General features: G+C 49.6%; 2 protein-coding genes and 1 long non-coding RNA gene across 4 annotated transcripts; 2 read left to right on the forward strand and 1 right to left on the reverse strand.

Annotated features, from left to right (window-relative positions):
* Positions 1-953: 953 nt before the first annotated feature.
* Positions 954-9,266, reverse strand: LOC139807523 (uncharacterized). The gene is made up of 5 exons (XR_011730588.1): positions 8,945-9,266; positions 7,857-8,050; positions 6,709-7,740; positions 4,545-4,682; positions 954-1,539 (listed from the first exon to the last, which is right to left on the reverse strand). It is a non-coding gene; the product is annotated as an uncharacterized lncRNA (long non-coding RNA).
* On the forward strand, positions 1,781-6,280 carry LOC139807520 (polymeric immunoglobulin receptor-like). Its single transcript, XM_071768571.1, has 7 exons — positions 1,781-1,879; positions 2,279-2,620; positions 2,799-3,128; positions 3,214-3,543; positions 4,179-4,398; positions 4,994-5,088; positions 5,758-6,280. The coding sequence occupies exons 1-7, from the start codon at positions 1,843-1,845 to the stop codon at positions 5,898-5,900; spliced, it is 1,497 nt and encodes a 498-aa protein (XP_071624672.1). The 5' UTR covers positions 1,781-1,842; the 3' UTR covers positions 5,901-6,280.
* Positions 7,661-18,383, forward strand: PIGR (polymeric immunoglobulin receptor). 2 transcript variants are annotated; one of them, XM_071768570.1, is made up of 11 exons: positions 7,661-7,804; positions 12,355-12,450; positions 12,657-12,989; positions 13,436-13,765; positions 13,979-14,302; positions 14,758-15,072; positions 15,813-15,957; positions 16,355-16,476; positions 16,785-16,910; positions 17,017-17,075; positions 17,871-18,383. In XM_071768570.1, the coding sequence occupies exons 2-11, from the start codon at positions 12,369-12,371 to the stop codon at positions 18,000-18,002; spliced, it is 1,968 nt and encodes a 655-aa protein (XP_071624671.1). In that variant the 5' UTR covers positions 7,661-7,804; positions 12,355-12,368; the 3' UTR covers positions 18,003-18,383. The 2 variants fall into 2 exon arrangements, with proteins under 2 accessions (XP_071624671.1, XP_071624670.1); XM_071768569.1 differs by lacking the exon at positions 7,661-7,804 and adding an exon at positions 7,854-7,980.
* The last annotated feature ends 45 nt before the right edge of the window (positions 18,384-18,428 follow it).

Below are 18,428 nucleotides of genomic sequence, written 5' to 3' on the forward strand. Positions count from 1 at the left end.
AAGGGAAGGGAAGGGAAGGGAAGGGAAGGGAAGGGAAGGGAAGGGAAGGGATTGCACCCCCAGGGCTGGGGGCACCATCAGGACTTTCAGATTTATCATCTCAGCCCCTTTTGCAGCAGGGACAAAAGCCATGGAGCAGCCTGAGGGGTTTCCCCACCAGCAGCTCTGTGTAACACACTTTACTGCTAATATCAGGGCAATCTTGTTGCTTTGCTACTGGTGTGGTAAGAAATGTCCTTGGATTAATTCCTCTCCAGCCCAATCAATACAGGGCAGTTTATGGCTCAGCTTTGGTACAAACCAATAATTACTGCAGTATCAGTAATCATATAATGATAAAGAAAACAAACCTACTTAATAGAGACTTATCCTCATCCAGGAAGATTCCAAAGGGCTCCACTGAGTTACACGGAACACAACCTGTCCTGCAAAGTTTGCCTGCACACGAGGAAGGGAAGAGAAGGAACCTTTGGACCCAGGCAGCACAGAATGGTTCTACCAGCCCTCCCCTGAGCTCTCAGAACCTCAGGCCATTCCTCACACAGTGCTGCAAACCCTGGGGATGTGCAGGGTGCTGGGACCAGCCCAGGGGCTTCTCAGAACTGCCAGAGGAAGCTTTTTCTTCAACTATCATTTTTAATTTGAAGGAAAAGCAGCCCAAAATCCCCCACCATAACACACAGGGTTATGAAATAGCAAGCACCCCATCCCCACACCTCCCAGCTGGGATTATTTGGTCAGTGCAAAAGAGGGGTTGTGTGTGTGGGTGAACAGACAGCCCCTGGTTACATCTGTGAGGTGACCAAGGGGGTTGTCCCAGAGAAGATTCCAACTGCTCGTGGGGAAAATGCCTCAAACACACCTGGAGCTGGGAGGTGCCCAAGCAGAGCTCTGGTGATGGGTGATGGTGCCTTTCCTCTGGCAATGCAATCCACCACCCGGAAAATCTCGAATATTCAAAGAAAGATCAAAAAAAAAAAAAAAAAAAAAAAGGTGTTTGTTGGTGGAGCAGCACTTGGAGCAGCATGGCATCACCACTGCCTTCATTCTCACTGCAGAAATCACTTTATAGGAAGCAGAAACCAACTTTTCCTCCTGGATTCATGGAGAATATAGGATCCAAAGACAAGCAGAGCTACATAAAGCTCATGCACAAGTTCAGTCAAACCACAGGAGGTTGAGGAAACACGCACAAAGTTCTTACTGTATGTGAAGTTCTGCTGGGAAGAGGTTTGCAGCAAAGAGCATTTTACTACTATTGATCAGAACTAGTTGCTTCGTCTTAAAATTTTGCAAGCTGTCTGCAGAGCAGGGGAATTCTTCAACTCTTGAAATTTCTGCTCCTGACCTCTTCACTTTTTTTTTTCCCCCTTCCATGGTGACACTCACGTCATTAGGTGGCTAAATCTGACCAGTCTTGGGTTCAGTACTCAGTATTTTGGTGGCACCTCTGCTGTCCCTGCATTTTGACCATCTCCAATTTGCTCAGCAATGCACACTGGGACTTAAGAAAATTTTTAGTCAATCCATTTTTAAATTCTGGAGAAAAAAGATAATTAAACATCAAGAGCCGAGCGAAACCCAACTGAACCGTGAGCTGCAAAAAAATCACTTTATCAATGTAAATCCAGACTGGAGGCAGAGCAGGAGAAAAATTCCAGCAACAGAGGCATCAAAATCTAAGGTAGGTGAATATCAGTGTGCTCTGTTCTGCAGGGCCATCAGGGGGGTTTGACCTTGGCAGATCCCAGCCACAGCCTCTCTTCTGTTTGACAGCACAAACATCAACAAAACTTTGCCTCCAACATAAGATTTTTGAAGTTTGCTGAGTGAAAGCTGGACATGGTGGTTCTCCTTCTCCTGGCAGCCTTGCTGCAAGGTGAGTCACCAAGAAACCAACTCCTCAACTACCTGGAACAAAAAAAAAAACAAACCCAAACCCAAAGCTGGGACAGGGGACACGGGTACATCCCAGGCTAAATCCTCACATGGGCACCAGACACTTCCACCTGTGCCACAGGGACAGGAGCACCAGGGCTGCTGGGGCTTTGGAGCAGCAAGGGGCTCCTGTTTGTACCGTGGTCACCTACCCTGAGGTGGGTAAAGTGGCACTGGAGGAAGGCAACACCCCACATCCAAACCAAACCCTGAACTTCCGATCCAGATGTCTCCCTGGTGTCACTCCTCCTCCTGCCCTAGGCTCCAAGGACCTACGCTGGGCTTTACCAGGCAAGGACCTCTGATTAACCACTGACTTGTCTTTCTTTCCCCCAAATAGATCCAGTTTCAAGCACTTTGTATGGGTCCAGGTTTTTGAAAGGGGAGGTTGGAGGCTCCATCACCCACCAGTGCTTCTACTCCACCACGCCCGCCAACAAACACGACCGCAAATATTGGTGCAAAATGGCAGGAAACGGCGCTTGCTACACGGTCATTTCTACAACTGGTTACATCTCCCAGCACCACACGGGCAGAGTGGCCCTCCAGGACCTCCCCCAGAACGGGACCTTCATGGTGACCATGAGAGAGCTGAAGAAAAGTGACACCGGGATCTACCGCTGCGGCATCGGCACCTCCAACAGAGACCTCTACGTCAGGCTGAACCTGACAGTCCTGGCAGGTAGGGGGAGAGGGGGCTGGCAGGGAGCAGATCAGGGCTGGAGCATCATTGACCATCTGTACCATCAAACTGACCTTTTTTCCCCCCGTTCACACTGATAAAAGTCCCCAGATTTGGTCAAATTGGCTGCTGAGGAAAGTCCGTGCAGGACGGTGCCCACCCTGCTCTCTCCTTACAGATGTTGGTGAATTGGTGACCACTGAGCTCATGCAGGGTGAGCTCCATGGCTCTGTCACCATCCTGTGCCCACCTGGGGAGCCCCAAGGCAGCCAGAGGAGATTCTGGTGTAAACTGGGGAGGATCAGCTGCACGCTCATAGCTGACTCCGAGGGCTTCGTGGCAAAGAGTTACCAAGGACGGATCTCAATCACCCCCAGGGAGAGCTCTGGAGCTTTCAAAATCCTGATAAACGACTTAAAGAAGGAAGACTCAGGGCTCTACCAGTGTGGGACAGGAAGGCTGAGAGGATGGGATGGCCCACGGGTGGTGGTTCTGCAGGTGACAGCAGGTAGGACGGGGCACCGGTGGCCACACGGGATCCTCCTCCTGTGTGAGGAGCACAAAAAGCTGATGCTGCCCTCTCCAACCTGCAGCCTCCAGCCTTCCCCAGAGCCCAAAACATCTCCGTGGCAGAGCAGGAGGCTCAGTGCCCATGGAATGCCACTATGATCCCCGGGGGAACTACCAGAGGAAGTATCTGTGCAGGTGGAAGGAAGCGAGGTGTGAGCTGCTGGTGGATGCTGCTGGGTTTGTGCATGAGTCCTACCAAGGGAGAATTCAAATTTCCAGCAGCAAGGAGGAACAAGGGACTTACACAGTGGTGCTGAGCCACCTGAGAGAGGAGGACACAGGCTGGTACTGGTGTGGGGCTCAGAATGGGCAAACTGAGCACACGGCCTCCCTGAAGCTTCACGTCCAGAAAGGTAGGTGGTGGAACATAATAAAAACCTTTTTTTTTTTTTTTTTAAATCACTCTCAACCCTACCTATTCATAGGCATGAGGAGAATAGGCTGTCCTTGAACTGTGCATGAACATAACAGAATTATGTTCATAACGTGTAACATAACCACCAGCTCTTTTTTTTTTTCCCTTACTCTTTTTGGAGTCACTGACCTGATGGTAAAGGTTTCCAGAAGCAGGAGTAGAAGCTGAGCTTTCAAAGGAAAATCAGTTAGTTGGAATTATATTATTATTTATTATCTCATGCCCTCGCAGACAGCCCCCTGGTCCTCACAGGTGGAGCACAGAGATGTGAGCTTTGCTCTGAAGATAAACTGAAAGTTATCTTGCAGCTTTAGGAACTGGCATGGCACCTGGATTTGTGTCACTGTTCAGCTAGCAAAGACAGAAAGAGCTGGGTTAAATGAATGCTTGTCAAGTATTGGAGTTTTCAGGGGTGCTCTCTATGAGACTCAAAGAAAAACAGAAATGTTTGGGTTTGGCCACACTCTGCTGCATGTTTTGATACCAAGGTACAAGGGGGCAAAATGCAGAAATCTAACCTCTTGTCACTGCAAAAAAATAGAGATTGAAGCCTCAAAATCATTTCCTCCATAGAAACCCACTCTGCACAAGACCCAGAACCATCCACTCCTGGGAAAGCCACCTTTAAGGCCACCTTGCCACCCAGCCTGGCCACCAGCAGCCCACCCAGGCAGAGCAGTGTCAAGGGGCTGAGGTCCTCCGTGGGCACTGTCACCCAGCACACCCGTCCCCTGCTGCCCCCTGCCCCCCCCAGCACCTTTGTGACCTCTCCAGGTGAAATCCATGATGAGAGGTAAGTTCTGGGCCACCTTTCTGGCTGGCACTAATGGTTTATGCCCTGTCTGTCCTGTTTCCCAGGGCTCTGCACAGGCTGCAAGTTGAGAACATTGAGAGGAGTAATTAGTAATCAGTAATTAGGAAGGCAGGGGGTAAAGTTACCTCAGGTCCAGCTGGGGGATGGATTTGAGCTTGTCCCTGGTGTTGGTGGCTCCTCTAGATCAGCTTCCAGGGTCGGTAGATGTTTAGGATCCCTCTTCTTTTCCCCAAACTGGAGACAGGACTGGAGGAAACACCAGGCTTGAGGAAGAACATTGCAGAATCAGTAGCTGCTACAAACCTCCCTGCAGGCTTCATCCACAGCCAGCACCCAGGGCAGTGTTTGGGTGCTCCAAAGGAGCTTTCTTTGGGCAAGGTTCATTTTTGGGCTGGGAGGGATTTGGCCAGGAATTATCCCATGGCACCTCTCTATAGCAAGCACCGTGGCTCACCCCAGTGCAAGTGGTTTCCCTGGTGAATTCACCCCCTTGCTTCCAGTTGCCCAGGACAACCTGCAGCCACCCCTCAGCTGAATCAAAATCCCTTTTTATTGTGATTTTTCATCTTCCCAGCTCAACAGGTGGCTCAGGCCTGTCCCCAGCCCTCATTTTACTGACGTTCATCACCGTCGTTGTTCTCGCCCTGACCAAACTGAAGCTCCAAAAGGGTGAGTTGGCCAGGCAACACCTGCTGGGTTGGGGTGGTTGTGTTGGATTGGTTTTGTTCATCACTCCCTAGAGTCTGGCTGCCTGCAGATTTCCATCCCTGGACACACGAAACCATTTTGCAGCCAGGGCAGACTGAAAGTGCAACTGGACCCACAAACGAACAACGTCCTAGAGAAGTTGCATTTTCTTTTTTATTTTAAATGTGCTCAAACAAAACAAGCAAATGAATGAAATAGAATTCCTGAAGTCCTGCTGAAAGCCAGGGGTTTTTTTTGTTTTTTATAAAAGATTTACAGCTCCACAAGTGCTCGGAAATCCTGAGGTATAAAGGGCAGGGACCTGCTTGGGATGAGTGGCTGCGTGTGCCAGGCTGCTCCTCTGCCCAAATCCAGCCAAAGCTGACAAAGACTTGCCTGAAAAATCTTTGATTATCAGAAATACATGCATATAACTTATTCTACAACATACTGTGTCCCTGGAGAGAAATTTAGGGACAAAACCCTTCAGGGACAACCGTGGCGAGTGAAAATTCTAGAACGTGGAAATTCCTAGAATGAAACTGGGAAACAATGAACCTGATCTGGTGCTGGCTGTGACCTGCTGGTATGTTTAACAGGCATCAGAGGAGCTGTTCCCTCTCTCTCACACACAATTTTTTTATTTCTAAGGAGAGGAAAGCAGAACCATAGGAAAAGGGGAAGTGGCACCAGTTGAGACTTCTCCGAACCCTGAGAAAGAGCAACCGAGGGAGGAAGCCCCGAGTCTAGAAAACACTGAGGAATGCAGGACAGGCCCTGGCACCCACAGGTAGGTGTCTTCTGGAACTGGCCCTGCAAGAGTCATCTCCTTTGGTAGAAGAGAATAAAACCAGATTTTAAGCAGAGGATTTTCAGCCCAGCAAAAACCCCTCCAGCACCTCCGCCCGCAGTCCAGAGTTACCACCCTGCTGCCCAGGGTTTATGTTCCAATGTCAACTCTTGCCTTTAATCCTTACCAGAAGAATTTGAGCCCTAGATTTCAAAAGACTTGGATTAAATCCTATGTGATCTTTATAAATTTATTGTGGGGTTGATTGTAATTTTTGCTTACGCACAGCAGCGTTATCGCTCTTCCTGCTTGCTGCTTTCAATAAAGTCCAGGTGCTTGTGACCTCTCACAATATTTCACAGTAGCAATTCTTGTACTTCTTATTAAAAAAAAAATAAAAATCTTAATCCATTATGCCATTTTGCAACACGCAAATCATACCTGACTTTAGTTTACAAAGACACAGAAATCCCACAGTGTTATTTTGCCTCCAGCTCTTCTGCTGAACGATTCCGAGCTTCAAAATCAAATCATTTCAGCCCAAATGCAGCCCAGACCCAAACAGCAGCCTGGGCTCCTGTGCTCAGCTTGCACGCTGTGCTGCAAACTCTGCTTTGCCCTCCCCCCCCAAAAAAGCAAGCTTGAGGTTGTTTGTTTTTGGAGATGGCAGAGTGGTTTGGATCCTGTGGCTTGGCAGCAGGATGCTTCCTCCTCTGTTAAGGTAAGTAAATAGATTCATCTGAGTTTGCTCAGTTTTACCAGAAAGCTTCAGGGTGAAGATGGTGACTTGGTTAAAGAAAACGTTCACCTACCTTGGGCTGATTTTGATGCACAAGGAGGTCCCCATGGTTGGTTTCTGCCAGGACTTGCTCCATCTCCTACAAACCCCAGCTCCCCAAAACACAACTCAGGGCAAAGCACAGGATCCAGACAAGGTGAGTGAAGAAGCAGACGCCCAAAGGAGAGGTGTCAAGGGGAGCAGGAGGTGTAGGAAAGCAAAACACACCCAGGAGAGCTCATGGGTGTTCTTTCCAGTCATGGAAATGCAACAGAATTCCTCACCTCCCTCCTCATCACAAAAGCTGCACATCCGTGGAAAGGTTTTCAAAAAACACGTGCAGCAGATCAAAAAAACAACTCTGGGTTTGACCAACAAAGCTCTCCCACCACTGCTTGGGGCTGCCATGAGATGAGAAGCCAGGGCAGTCCTTGCAGTGAGGGATTCTCCTGCCTGGATCGATGGGAAACGTGGTCAGGACTCAAGGGGGATGTTGCAATGTCAGCAGAGAGGAGGGGGCTGGCTGGAGAGGACCTTTCCATGCTAAAACTCAGACCCTATAAAGCTCCTCAGCATCTTTGTGCCAGGAAACTCCAAAGCAATGAACCAAACCACGGCTCTCCTGGCTGGCTGGGTCCTGGCCAAGCAGAAAGCTCCCCACGGGTACCCTGTTCCCAGCAGAGCAGAAGACCTGATCCCAAGGAGCCCCTTCCAAAAGGACTCAGGGGTGTCTGTGGCCACGTCCTAGAGCCCAACCTTGGGGTGGCTGTTGTGCAAAAGGAATGTGTAACCAGGAGGTAAATAGAAGCAAAGTGCCAGCAGAGCTGGGGTGGACATTGGCTTCCCTGCTCTGCCCCAGGGCGGTGCTCACCTGCCCGGGTGGTTGCCAGTTTTTGGATGCTATTCCTTTAAGGCACAACAGGTGGAAATGCAGGGCTAGAGGTACCAGGAGTATTTAAAACAACTTTGGCACTGCCAGAGCCCAGTGTCGGGCTGCAGCAGGGAGGCAGGAGAGGCACAGGAGGTCCTGGGCATCAGCCACTGGGAGAGCAGCGAATCCCGGAGCCTACAAGAAAAAAAAAAAAACAAAACCAAGAAGTACCAAGCAGTCTGCAGAAGTAACTTGGTGTGTAAGTAATGCTGCTTCGTGGTCTTTCTGAAATGCAAAATCTTTTGTACTACCTCTTGGAGATGGGGAAGGAGAAGAGGAGTCCTGAGACTGGGTCCATGAGTCCTGGGATGGGAAGAGCAGTTCTGGGCCAGCTGGGAATAGGTGTGCAGGTCCTGAGACTGAGGATTTTAACAGGTCAGAGCATAGGATCAAGGCTTATGATGTCTGTATTTTCTTTTCTGTGGTAGATTTTAATATTTCCTTTCTGGGAAAAAAAAAAAAAAAAGTTAATTAACATCACAATATTATCATTAATATCATTAAGTTTTAACATAAGAAATACCAGACGTTAGTAAATATTTCTGCAGTAATGGGAAGTGTTGCAACTCATGCTGGTTATGTTGCAAACTGTTACAACTCAGGATCCTGAATCTTCCAAATCACAGCATGGAGAAAATCTTAGAGAATTGGTGTGCTTGTCTCCCAAATAAGCTCCCAAAAGCTTGGTTTGTACAAAGGGAGAGAGATGCTGCAGCACAGTGAGTGGGATGTGGGTAAAATAAAAGTGGCCACACTTAGGCCAACAGCAAAGGGATGAGTTCCTGCACACTGAATTCTTACTCTTCAAAGGAAATATTCTTATAGGACTTTTAATACAGGGAAATATCAGCTCCTAACAGCAGTTGTGCTGCTGCTGCTGAGATGGGGGCCATCCATCCATCCATCCATCCAGTCTATCCCATGGCTGTACAGTAAATGTTTTTTAGCAAGTTCCTGCTTCTTGTAAATGGGTAACATGAACTGGAACAATAGTTTAATAGTCTTGGAGTTGGTTTCACTTTCCAGTCTAAAAAAAAAAAAAAAAAAAAAAAAAAAAAAGCAAAAAACCACTCTCAGCAAAACAAATGAACCCTGACACTCCTATCTGAAAAGCAAAAGGTTGGTGCATGGGATATTTAACATCTTAAAGGAACATAAAATTAGGTCACTAGTTAGTGGTTGGTACATCTAATACAGTGAAGGAACATAAAGTTAGGCCAGCAGCACAATCTCAGCAGGAATTTCAGTCACCACCATGAGGGCTGTCAGATTATTGTTTTCATTTGTTTTACAGAATCTATTCCTCATTCAGGACAGCCTTTAACTGGTACTTACCTACATTCTTAGCAAGGAAGGTCACAAAGCCTGCAGATATTCCTAAAACTGGGGATTTCTTCATAAAAACTGACCATCTTTAATAAGATCTCCCTGCTTTTTTCTGCTGCCTGTATCACAAAATCAGCACCTCTTATTCATTTTTTCCATACAGTGCATTAGAATTGGTTTGGAATGAGAAATCCTTCTTTTCTGTAGGTATTTAGGTCAGCTTGATCTTTTGTCTTCAAGCTGATCTCTTATAACTCCGTGCAAATGGGGTGGATTTCCCTCCTAGCTCAGAATGTTTGTAAGCACACCCAATCCTTCATATTTTGTTGCTCCTGCAGCCTGGCCTTGGTGATGGTGAAGAGCAATAGTTAATAACTAATGGGTTGCACTGGGCTGCTCCCTGGCAGGCTCTGCTGGGACCTCGCTGCTTCCCCAGGGCTCTGCTGAGTCTGCAGAATTTGGGAACTGAGCTCTGGGACCTCCTGCCCCGTGGCAGCAGCTGCTCTCTGGGCTTTAGTCCTCAGGTCCTCATCTCTTTGGAGATGTGCAGCTCTCCCTCCCAAGGAGAAAGGGAGGCACAGGAGCACCACAGGCACCCAGAGGAGCTCTGGCAATGGGTGGTGTTTAGAAGAGCTCTTAGAGACCTCTTGGCTGGAAAGCTGAAAGCTCTTTTTCAAAGTTTAGGTGCCAGTGCTGGCAAGGAAGGGGATGGGGTTGGGAACATCCAGACCTGCAGTGGTTTTGGCACTGGGGCATCCAGGGAGGTCTTGTACCACACCTACTCCCACCAAAGGTCCCACTGCCCCATGAACAACTTTCTGTGGATAGAACCACTCAAGACGTGTCCATATAAGCAAGGGATGGGGACTGCCTGACCTCTGCAGGGCTTTTAACACCATTGAGATGTCTTTGTCAGGCAGGGGAAGGGAAACACTGAGTACAGCAGCATGTGGAATCAAAAGAGACAGACAAACATTGAGCTGTTCTGAGTTGGAAAGGAAGAAAAGTTAATTATATGGTGAAGGACCTTGTAATTTGTCCTTTTCTGTGGCTTTTCACTCCAAACTTGCATCATGGCAGGTCCATGTCTCACTTGGCACTCACCAGCAGAACCCTTTTGGTGCAGCCCATGCAGGCCCCAAGTTCTGGAGCTCTCAGGTGGAATAAACACAGATGCAAACTCCCTTCTCCTGAGTTCAGCTGCACCAATGGCTTTGGGCTCTAAAACCTTCAAAGCCTGGGACAAGGGAGAGGAGGAAGCTGGCAGTTTGGATGGTGCAAAATGAACGTAAAGACACAAACCCAACATTTGAGCTGTAGCGAACAATAAGCAAAGAAAAAGGAGTATAATCTATGGCTGGCAGCAGCCCAGAGAAAATCCCTGCTGCCCCAGGGACACTGCACACAGCAGACACACACACACACACGAGCATCTTGCTGCCCAACTCCTGGAGCCAACACCCAGGGCATTTCCCTCCTGTTTCAAGCCCCTCAGCTCTTCTGTAGCCCCTGCTCCCCTTTGCTGTCCCATCTCCTCTCTCCTTCTGCCTCCCCTTCCATTTGCAGAACCATGCACACAAATCTTGCACAGCCACCTCCTTGCACTCCCTTTCACACCAGCCCAGGAGCCTTTTCTCCCCCCCACAGCCCTGAGGTTTAATTTTGCTGTCAAGAGACAGCAAATCCAGCAGCAAATGTTCTTTGGAAGCAAGAAGGAACCAGAGCTATCTTACCAGCACCTTGATGAAATTCTTCTCTTCTAACAGCTCAAATGGAGCTTTCTCCTTGCAGAGTGACCAGACCTTGCTTGCACCATTTCTTGGGGCTGGGAAGTGCAGAACTGCACCCAGAGCAGGGAGGGGATTTCCATCCCTCCTGCTCAGCATGGAAATACAACAGATTTTCAACTAGGCAGAGCCTCTGCTTGCTTGAACTTGCTGGCCATGGGTGTTTTCTCCATTCATTCATTCATTCATTCAGGGGGGGAGGGAAGGTTTGAACAGCACCTGAGAAGACAGGACCAGGGGCACCTCAGAGCTGCAGGAATTGCCCCTGTGAGCACCCAGGAACCTTTTTGCTCTTGGGTAGGCACAAGGGCACACATCTCCTCAGAGACAGAGATGCAAAAATCCTTCCCTGCTCCAACATGCACAGGAAGACCCTGATGCCACCAGCCCTGTGCACATCCTTCTGCACCCAGACATCTCCCTCTGTTTCCAGAGGTCTCTGTAACCCTTCCCTACCTGACAAAACCACCAGGAACCCTGAACCAGCTGGGAAGGACTAACAAATAATTCCAATTGTACCAGGAATGGGATAACTGAGCTGGGATCCTGCTCACACTGCAGGACAAGGGGTGGAGGGCAGGGAGGTGCCCATCAGCCAGAGGAGCTCCTCTGAGCAAGGGGCAAATCTCAAGGCCCTTTTTGTGCCCTCTTGTTTGCTCTCTGCAGAATAGGTGATGTTTGTCTTGCTGGCTACTCCTGGGATATGTATGAAAGAGCATTTTTCATGCTCAGTGAGTTAATTATTAGCCCTGGACAAGTGGCCACGGAACAATTAGAAGTTGCAATAGGAGGAAGGAGGCACAACAAACACCTTTCATCTTCACACGGAAATAAAAAACATTTTTCTTCTGCCGGGAATTACCCGTAATAAAGTTGTGTCACTTGACACCCTGAAATCAAACTCCTCTAAATATTTATAAAGACTTCCTTGGCACCTATCACCTCCTCTGGAGCCTGGAATGGACAGATAGAGCAGGAACCATGCTCAGGGAATGCACATTCCCAGCTCCTCACCTCTCGGGGTCCAACAGAATGCTCAGGCCAAAAAAAACAGCTCATGGACCCAAGAGCTTTGGCTTCCTCCAAGCTGTCACTCAGTCCAGAAACAGAGGAAGGGCAGAAATACTGAAATACAAGAGGCTCATTTTGGTTTGCCATTCCCCCAGGGCCATCCCAGAGTCCTGGCCAAGGGTCAGTTTTGGTGCAGCAGGTTGAGGTGGATGCCCAGGAGGGACAGTGAAACCAGACACCACTTCTGATTTTCAATCAACTCTCTCCTGGTTTGGCAAAATCTGTTTTTTATGCTGTGCATGCAGCTGTTGCCTGCCCAAGGGACGTTGTCCTTGGGACACTGTGCTCTGATGGACACCCTGGTGGCTTGCAGGCATTGCATTATCTGAGTTTGTCCCAAGAAAAGCTCCCCTCATGTTCCAGAAGGGAAAACTGGGGTGCTGGGATGAGACCCACCAGCAAGAACAGAGCCATCATCTCTTTCTGTCCCATTAAGCAATGAAATTCTCTATTTCTCTCCAGCACAACCTTTGCATCCCCCAGGTGGGAGGGTTGTTAGATGACTGGAGAAGTCAACTTGGTTATTTTGCAAGTGTCAATATCCAAACTTCTCTGCCTTTTCCAGGGAATGTAAGAAAAATGATTCCACTGGCGTTCATCTTCCTGCTCAATTTCCTCCCAGCTCACTCAGCCAGCAGCAGATACCTCCCCAAGCCAGCAGGTAAGTTGGACACGAGTGTCCTGAGCCCAGAGATGCCATTGCTCAGGGTGGGAGCAAGGTTTGGGGCAATCTCCCCATCCCATCCCATCCCTCCCATGGGACCTTTCCCACCCCAAGGTGCTGTCTCCCTGAGCCTCTCTGCAGCCCCAGCACGGACGTGGCTCAGCTGACAGCCCCAACCAACACTTTTTCCCCCTCTTTTGCAGTCTCAAGCCCAGTGTTTGGGCCACGGGAGGTTTATGGGCTGCTCGGCGGGGCAGCGACCGTGAAATGCTTCTACCCCCCCACCAGTGTCAACAGGCACGACAGAAAATACTGGTGCAGGCAGTCAGGCAGGGGCTGCAGGACCATCATCTCCAGCAGTGGCTACGTTGCAGCAGGCTACGAGGACAGAATCTCCCTCACTGACTACCCGGATGCAGAAAACTTCCAGATCAATATCACCCAGCTGGCAGCAACAGACACAGGCACCTACCAGTGTGGTGTGGGCATCAATGGCAGAGGACTCTCCCAAAAAGTCAACCTGGAAGTATCCGAAGGTAATTACGGGTCTTGGGGCACCTGGAAGGGTAATTTTCTTTCTAATTTCTTGCTAACCTAACCCTAACCCCCACTTTTTCATAGGGCTCCAGGGACAGTCTGCCCTGAAGGCACTCAAGGAGCTCCACGCTGGCAGCAAACAGCAGTTTTCTTGTTCCCAGTGCTCTTAGAGAATTGATTTTTTGAGCACACAGATCTGGTATAAAAATCAGATTAAATGAACCTCATCTTCAGGTCACAACCATTGCTTAACAGCTGCTGAGCACTCCCAGAAACCTGGGTGGCTCACGCTCTGAGCAGAGCAGCAGATGATGATGTGAAATAGCAAAGTTTAGAGAAATCTGATGCTAAAAAAAAAATATTAAAAATTAAAAAAAAAATATTTCAGCATCACACAGTCACCCTCTGAGCAGGAGTAAAAGCTGTCCCTTGTGTCCTTGCACAGGGCCAAATGTCCCCGAGGGAGCTGAGCTGTACTACGTGAAGCTGCAGAGCACTCTGACCATGTCCTGCAACTTTGGGAAGGACACGGAGAGAGAGAGGAAATTCCTGTGCAAGGTGGGGAAAAACGGCTGCTACGACATCATTGACAGCAGAGGGAAGGTGGACGAGGACTTCGTAGGGCGAATTCTGCTGAGCAACGAGAAGGTTCCAGGGGCCTTCACCGTGGTGATAACACAGACAGGCTGGGAGGACTCTGGTTTGTACCTCTGTGGCTTCGGCACCTACGGGGTGAAGGGAGAGACCAAGGAGCTGGATGTGCACGTCTATGAGGGTGAGTGAGCTGTTCCCAAGGGTTTTCCTTCCTCTCTGCTGCTCTTTAGAGGCATCACCAGCAGTCTCACTTTGCTTTCACCTCTCTTTCCAGAGTGCTCCTGACCTATCCTCTCATCTCTCTGTTCCTTTTCTGTAATGTACTCAACCATCACTGATAGAGGTTGGGATCAAGACTTCCCTGCACAGCTGCCCATTTCATTTTTGTCTCCAGAGAGCAGTGCTCCTCAAGGGAAGCCCACGGTACTTGGAATAAAAGGCAGCTCAGCAACCTTCGAATGCCACTACAACCCTCTAAAGAAATCCTCCAGCAAGTACTGGTGCAAGTGGAGACAGAATGGCTGTGCCTGGATCATAGGCAATGATGGGACCGTGTCCCCCTCTTATGAAGGAAGGGTGGCCATATATGACAACCCAGCTAACCAGACTCTCACCATCATCCTCAACCAGCTGAGCAGCAGGGATGAAGGTTACTACTGGTGCATGACAGATGAAGAGAGGGAGCAGCAGTCATCAACCCAGCTGAAGGTCATGGATGGTATGAGCAGTTCTCTGCCTGCTTAGTAGGTTCTAAACAACCTCCTGAGCTCCTCCCAGGAGCAGATCTGGCTTTTTGGGAAGAGGTGGGAGCTTGGAAATTTTATCTTGGAAGGCGAAGCATTGTGCCAGTCCTCCCCACCCTCCCCATTAGCCTAAAAATGAAAACATAAGCTTTCAGTTTTAGGGGAAAGTGTTCAAGGAAGTTTCTCGGGTTTTATTTCTTAAACCTTGCAAAAAAAAAAAAAAAAAAAGCCCCAAAACCAAAAACTAAAAGCCAGCTTGTACCCAGAGGTGTGTATACAACATCCTCAACATCAGAGCAGCAGCATGAGGAGCATTTTACCTGAAAGCTGCATCTCCTGGTTCATCTCTAGCAGCACCATTCCCTTTTGGCTCCCATTCCCACCACCCAAACCACTAACACCAGTCCTGATGTTCTGCTTGCCCTCACAGGAGAGCCTGGACTGACAGGAGAGAAGGATGTGGAGGCACAAGTGGGGTCACAAGTCAATTTAATTTGCCATTACCCGTGCAAGTACTACTCCTACGAGAAGTACTGGTGCAAGTGGGACAGCCCCGGCTGCACCTCCATCCCTGCTTTGGACCAAAGCCACCCAGGACCTGATGTCACCTGTGACACTGACAACAAAACCCTTATCCTCAGCTTTGCCTCGGTGGCAGAGTCAGACCAGGGCTGGTACTGGTGTGGAGTGAAGCACAAGGGCATCCTCGGGGAAACCATGGCAGTGAACCTGCGGGTGACAGGAGGTGAGATCCCAGGGAGGGGTTTTCCTCTTGGGCCGCCCTGAAACGTTCTCTCCACAGCCACTAGGCTGCAGCACCTCAAAACAGAAGAGTTCTCACCCCAAGCAGCCTTCCAGACCATCATCACCCTGAGTTTTGCACAACCAGACGTAGATGCTTTTGTCCACACCTTGGTTTATGCTTCCTGGTCATAAAAAAACCCCACTAGTCTAGAAATTCCCTTTCTTCCATGCTGTTTTTATTTTTTAATCCTGTACTTACTATTTTTTTGCTATTTCAATTTGAAACGTTGTTTAGTTCAAGCATCACCCAGCACCCACCAGGGGAAGAGCTGCGTGGAGCTCAGGAACTTCCTTGCTCCAGGAAGATGCTCAGCTTAAAACACAGGAAAACAGGGGGGAGAAGCAGCCTCATTTCACTGCCCTTGGTGGGCAGAAGTAGATTTTAAAAAAAGCAAATAAAGTATTAAGAATTTATTCTGGAGATACTACAGCCAGAACTTACAAATGCAAGAAACTTTCTCAGTAGTATCTAAGCAGAGAGATCCTACTCGGGATTTTTTTTTTTTTTTTTCCCTTCCTTCCAATAAATTACCAGGAAGGAGATTATTCCAAATCTCTAAACCCCCTTTCTAAGGGCCCTCTCACATATAGTTAGAACCCACTGCAGTCCCATGTGCAAATCTTGACCAGTTTTGCTGTCCCCATCCCCATGCCAACAACTCTTCTTCCTTGGGTGTGCAGGGAGCAGCAGTGACCAAAGCCTCGAGCTCCTGGATGTTGATACCCACAACCTCACCGAGCCCCCCAGCCAGGCCAAGGGGGGATTAAACCCCCAAGGAAGAGCCTCCAGTGATGCTGGGGTGCAAAGTGCAGCTGGTTCTGAAAGGTGAGTTCCCTCCCAGCCTGTTATCAATCCTGTCTGAGGTTTGGGTTCACCCCAATGTGCTGTGGGTGCATCCTGAGCGTGTGGTTTAGTGACAAAAAAATATTCTCCCTAAAGAACGTAGCTCAAAATATCAGAAAAAGGAAAAAATAAATTAAAAAATGGAAGCTGAGAGGCACTGAAATGTCTAGCTCAAGAAAATACAATCCCAGAATAGAACAGTTACAGGTTCAGGGTACAGAAAAACTAATTAAAAATACTTCTGTTGAGAAACTTCCTTCACGTGCATATAACCAAGCTGCTGAGGTAACTGGATGGGCACAAAAAAAAAATATACATATACATATGTATATATATATATATTTCCCAGCTTATTGCTGCATTTTTCCTTCCATTCCAGCTCTGAGGACCAAAGCCAAGGCCCCAACACCGTTGCTTTAGTCGTGGGCCCTGTGGGTGCTGTGCTCCTGGTCCTGGCCACGGCCTTTGCCATTTTTAAATACAGGCAGCTGAAGAGATCTGGTGAGTCCTTGCTTCCCTCACCCCTGAGAACATCACCAGTGTTCAGAGGGGGCTTTGGGGATGGGCTGAGCTGTTCCTGGGGTGCCCACAGTGCCAGGGGCAGCCAGGACACCCCGAACATCCCACTGACCCTGTCCGTATGGGTCCTACACCCAGCATAAAGGGTGTTGGGGCAGAGCCCACCCCCCCACAGGCTTCATACCTTGCATGGCAGAGTTTCAGCTTCCACAGAGGTGGTTTGGGTGCCAAAGCATCTCTCCCAGCTCTGAGCAAGTGTGTGAGGTCCTTTCTCTCCTCCCTCTTCCCAGACCTGGTGTCTGTGGGGAGCTACAGGACCAACATCAGCATGTCAGACTTTGAAAGTGTGAAGGACTGTGGAGCAAACAACGATGCCTGCACCAAGGAGACCCAGGAGACTCAGCTGGGAGGGGATGGTAGGTTCTGCCTTCCCTCCCTGGGGCAAGAGGGGCTTTGCAAAAGGACCCTATGGAAGCCACCACCGAGGGGGTCCCTGCCCTGACACCCACCTTCTCCCCACAGAGTTCATCACCACCGCAGCCACCCCAGAAAGTGCTGCAGAGACAAAGAAGGCAAAAAGGGTAAGAGAAGACCCAAAAGAGAGCCCACTGACCTGAGAGGTCCCTCTGCAGCCCTCCAGCCTCTGCCGAGGAGCTGCCTCCTCCCAGGAGCTTTATTTATACGGGGGGCTCCATCTCACCTGGAGAGGCCACCTGCAGAAAATCAGCCTCCCTGGGGGTGGGGCTGGACTTTTTCCTCACCCTACATGATAGCAGTGGCCCTGGTGCAAACAGGACAGCCAGGCAGTCCCAAGAAGTTTCAGAAAGGTTGGGGTTGGGTCTGTGGAACCATGGGATAAGCAGGTGGGCAGAGGACATCCCACCTCCCCCCGTGCAGGCCATGGTTTGGGGGTGTTTTAAGTGCCTAGAGCTGAACTGGAGCAATAATAGACACTGTCAGGACATCAATAAAACCCAGGAGCTTCTGGAGAGGTGACACATGGGGACAGACATGACACAGGGTCCCAAACCCACCAACATTTCGGGTCTTCCTGGGGCTGAGCTCCCCGGTGTGACCCAGCAGATTCTCCCACTGGTCCAGTCCATCCCTGTCACCTTGGGAAGTTCACAGCCCGTGAAACGCTGGCACGGGCAGCTGGTTCTGAAAGGTGAGTTCCCTCCCAGCCTGCTATCAATCCTGTCTGAGGTTTGGGTTCACCCAACGTGCTGTGGGTGCACCCTGAGCGTGTGGTTTAGCGACCAAAAAAAAAAAAAAATTCTTCTCCCCAAATAACGTAGCTCAAAACATCAGAAAAAGGAAAAAATAAATGCTCTCTGTCCACAGCCACCTAACAGTGTCCCCCCCTCTGTCCCCAGAGCTCCAAGGAGGACGCTGACCTCGCCTACTCCACCTTCCTCCTGACCTCCGGCACCATCGCGCAGGGCGGCCCCGGGGGACCCGGAGCTGCCCCGGAATTGTCCCCCCCGGGCTGGGAGGGACAGGTCTGAAGGCGAGGGACGGGGAGGTGGCAGGAAGCAGCTCCAGCGCTACCGCAGCTCGCTTTAGCTTCACCTTTTCCTGCTAAAATTCCGCTTCCAGCAGTGATGCTGGAGGAAGCCAAACGGGGGGGCTGGGCTGGAGGGGGGGAAAACTGAGACAGGGCAGGAGCTTGGGTGGCTCAGCCCCTCCGTGCCCTTCCAAGCACGGAAGGAAAATGTTTGGAAAAATCTGGGTTTCTTGGAAAGGCAGCTGGAAAACCCTCCAGAAAAGCCACCCGGGCTTCTGATTCCTCAAAGCTTTCTCACCCAGACGGCAGCACCTGCAGACCCGATGTGGGCTGCTGTGGCTTTATGCACAAGCAATAAAGAATTACCACTGGCTTCAGCAAATTGGGAGGACTGGGAGGACTGGGGAGAGGCAAAAAAAGCGGGGGG

Source organism: Heliangelus exortis, chromosome 25 (genome assembly GCF_036169615.1).
Source record: "Heliangelus exortis chromosome 25, bHelExo1.hap1, whole genome shotgun sequence".
Taxonomy (NCBI): domain Eukaryota; kingdom Metazoa; phylum Chordata; class Aves; order Apodiformes; family Trochilidae; genus Heliangelus; species Heliangelus exortis.

Excerpts from the sequence above, each read along its gene's own strand:
- LOC139807520 (XM_071768571.1), top strand. The coding sequence starts at position 1,843 with ATGGTGGTTCTCCTTCTCCTGGCAGCCTTGCTGCAAG. Across the intron at positions 3,129-3,213 it reads GGTTCTGCAGGTGACAGCAG|CCTCCAGCCTTCCCCAGAGC; the intron begins GTAGGACGGGGC and ends TCCAACCTGCAG. Across the intron at positions 3,544-4,178 it reads GAAGCTTCACGTCCAGAAAG|AAACCCACTCTGCACAAGAC; the intron begins GTAGGTGGTGGA and ends TTTCCTCCATAG.
- PIGR (XM_071768569.1), top strand. The coding sequence starts at position 7,866 with ATGGGGAAGGAGAAGAGGAGTCCTGAGACTGGGTCCATGAGTCCTGGG. Across the intron at positions 7,981-12,354 it reads GAGACTGAGGATTTTAACAG|GGAATGTAAGAAAAATGATT; the intron begins GTCAGAGCATAG and ends TGCCTTTTCCAG. Across the intron at positions 15,073-15,812 it reads GAACCTGCGGGTGACAGGAG|GGAGCAGCAGTGACCAAAGC; the intron begins GTGAGATCCCAG and ends TTGGGTGTGCAG.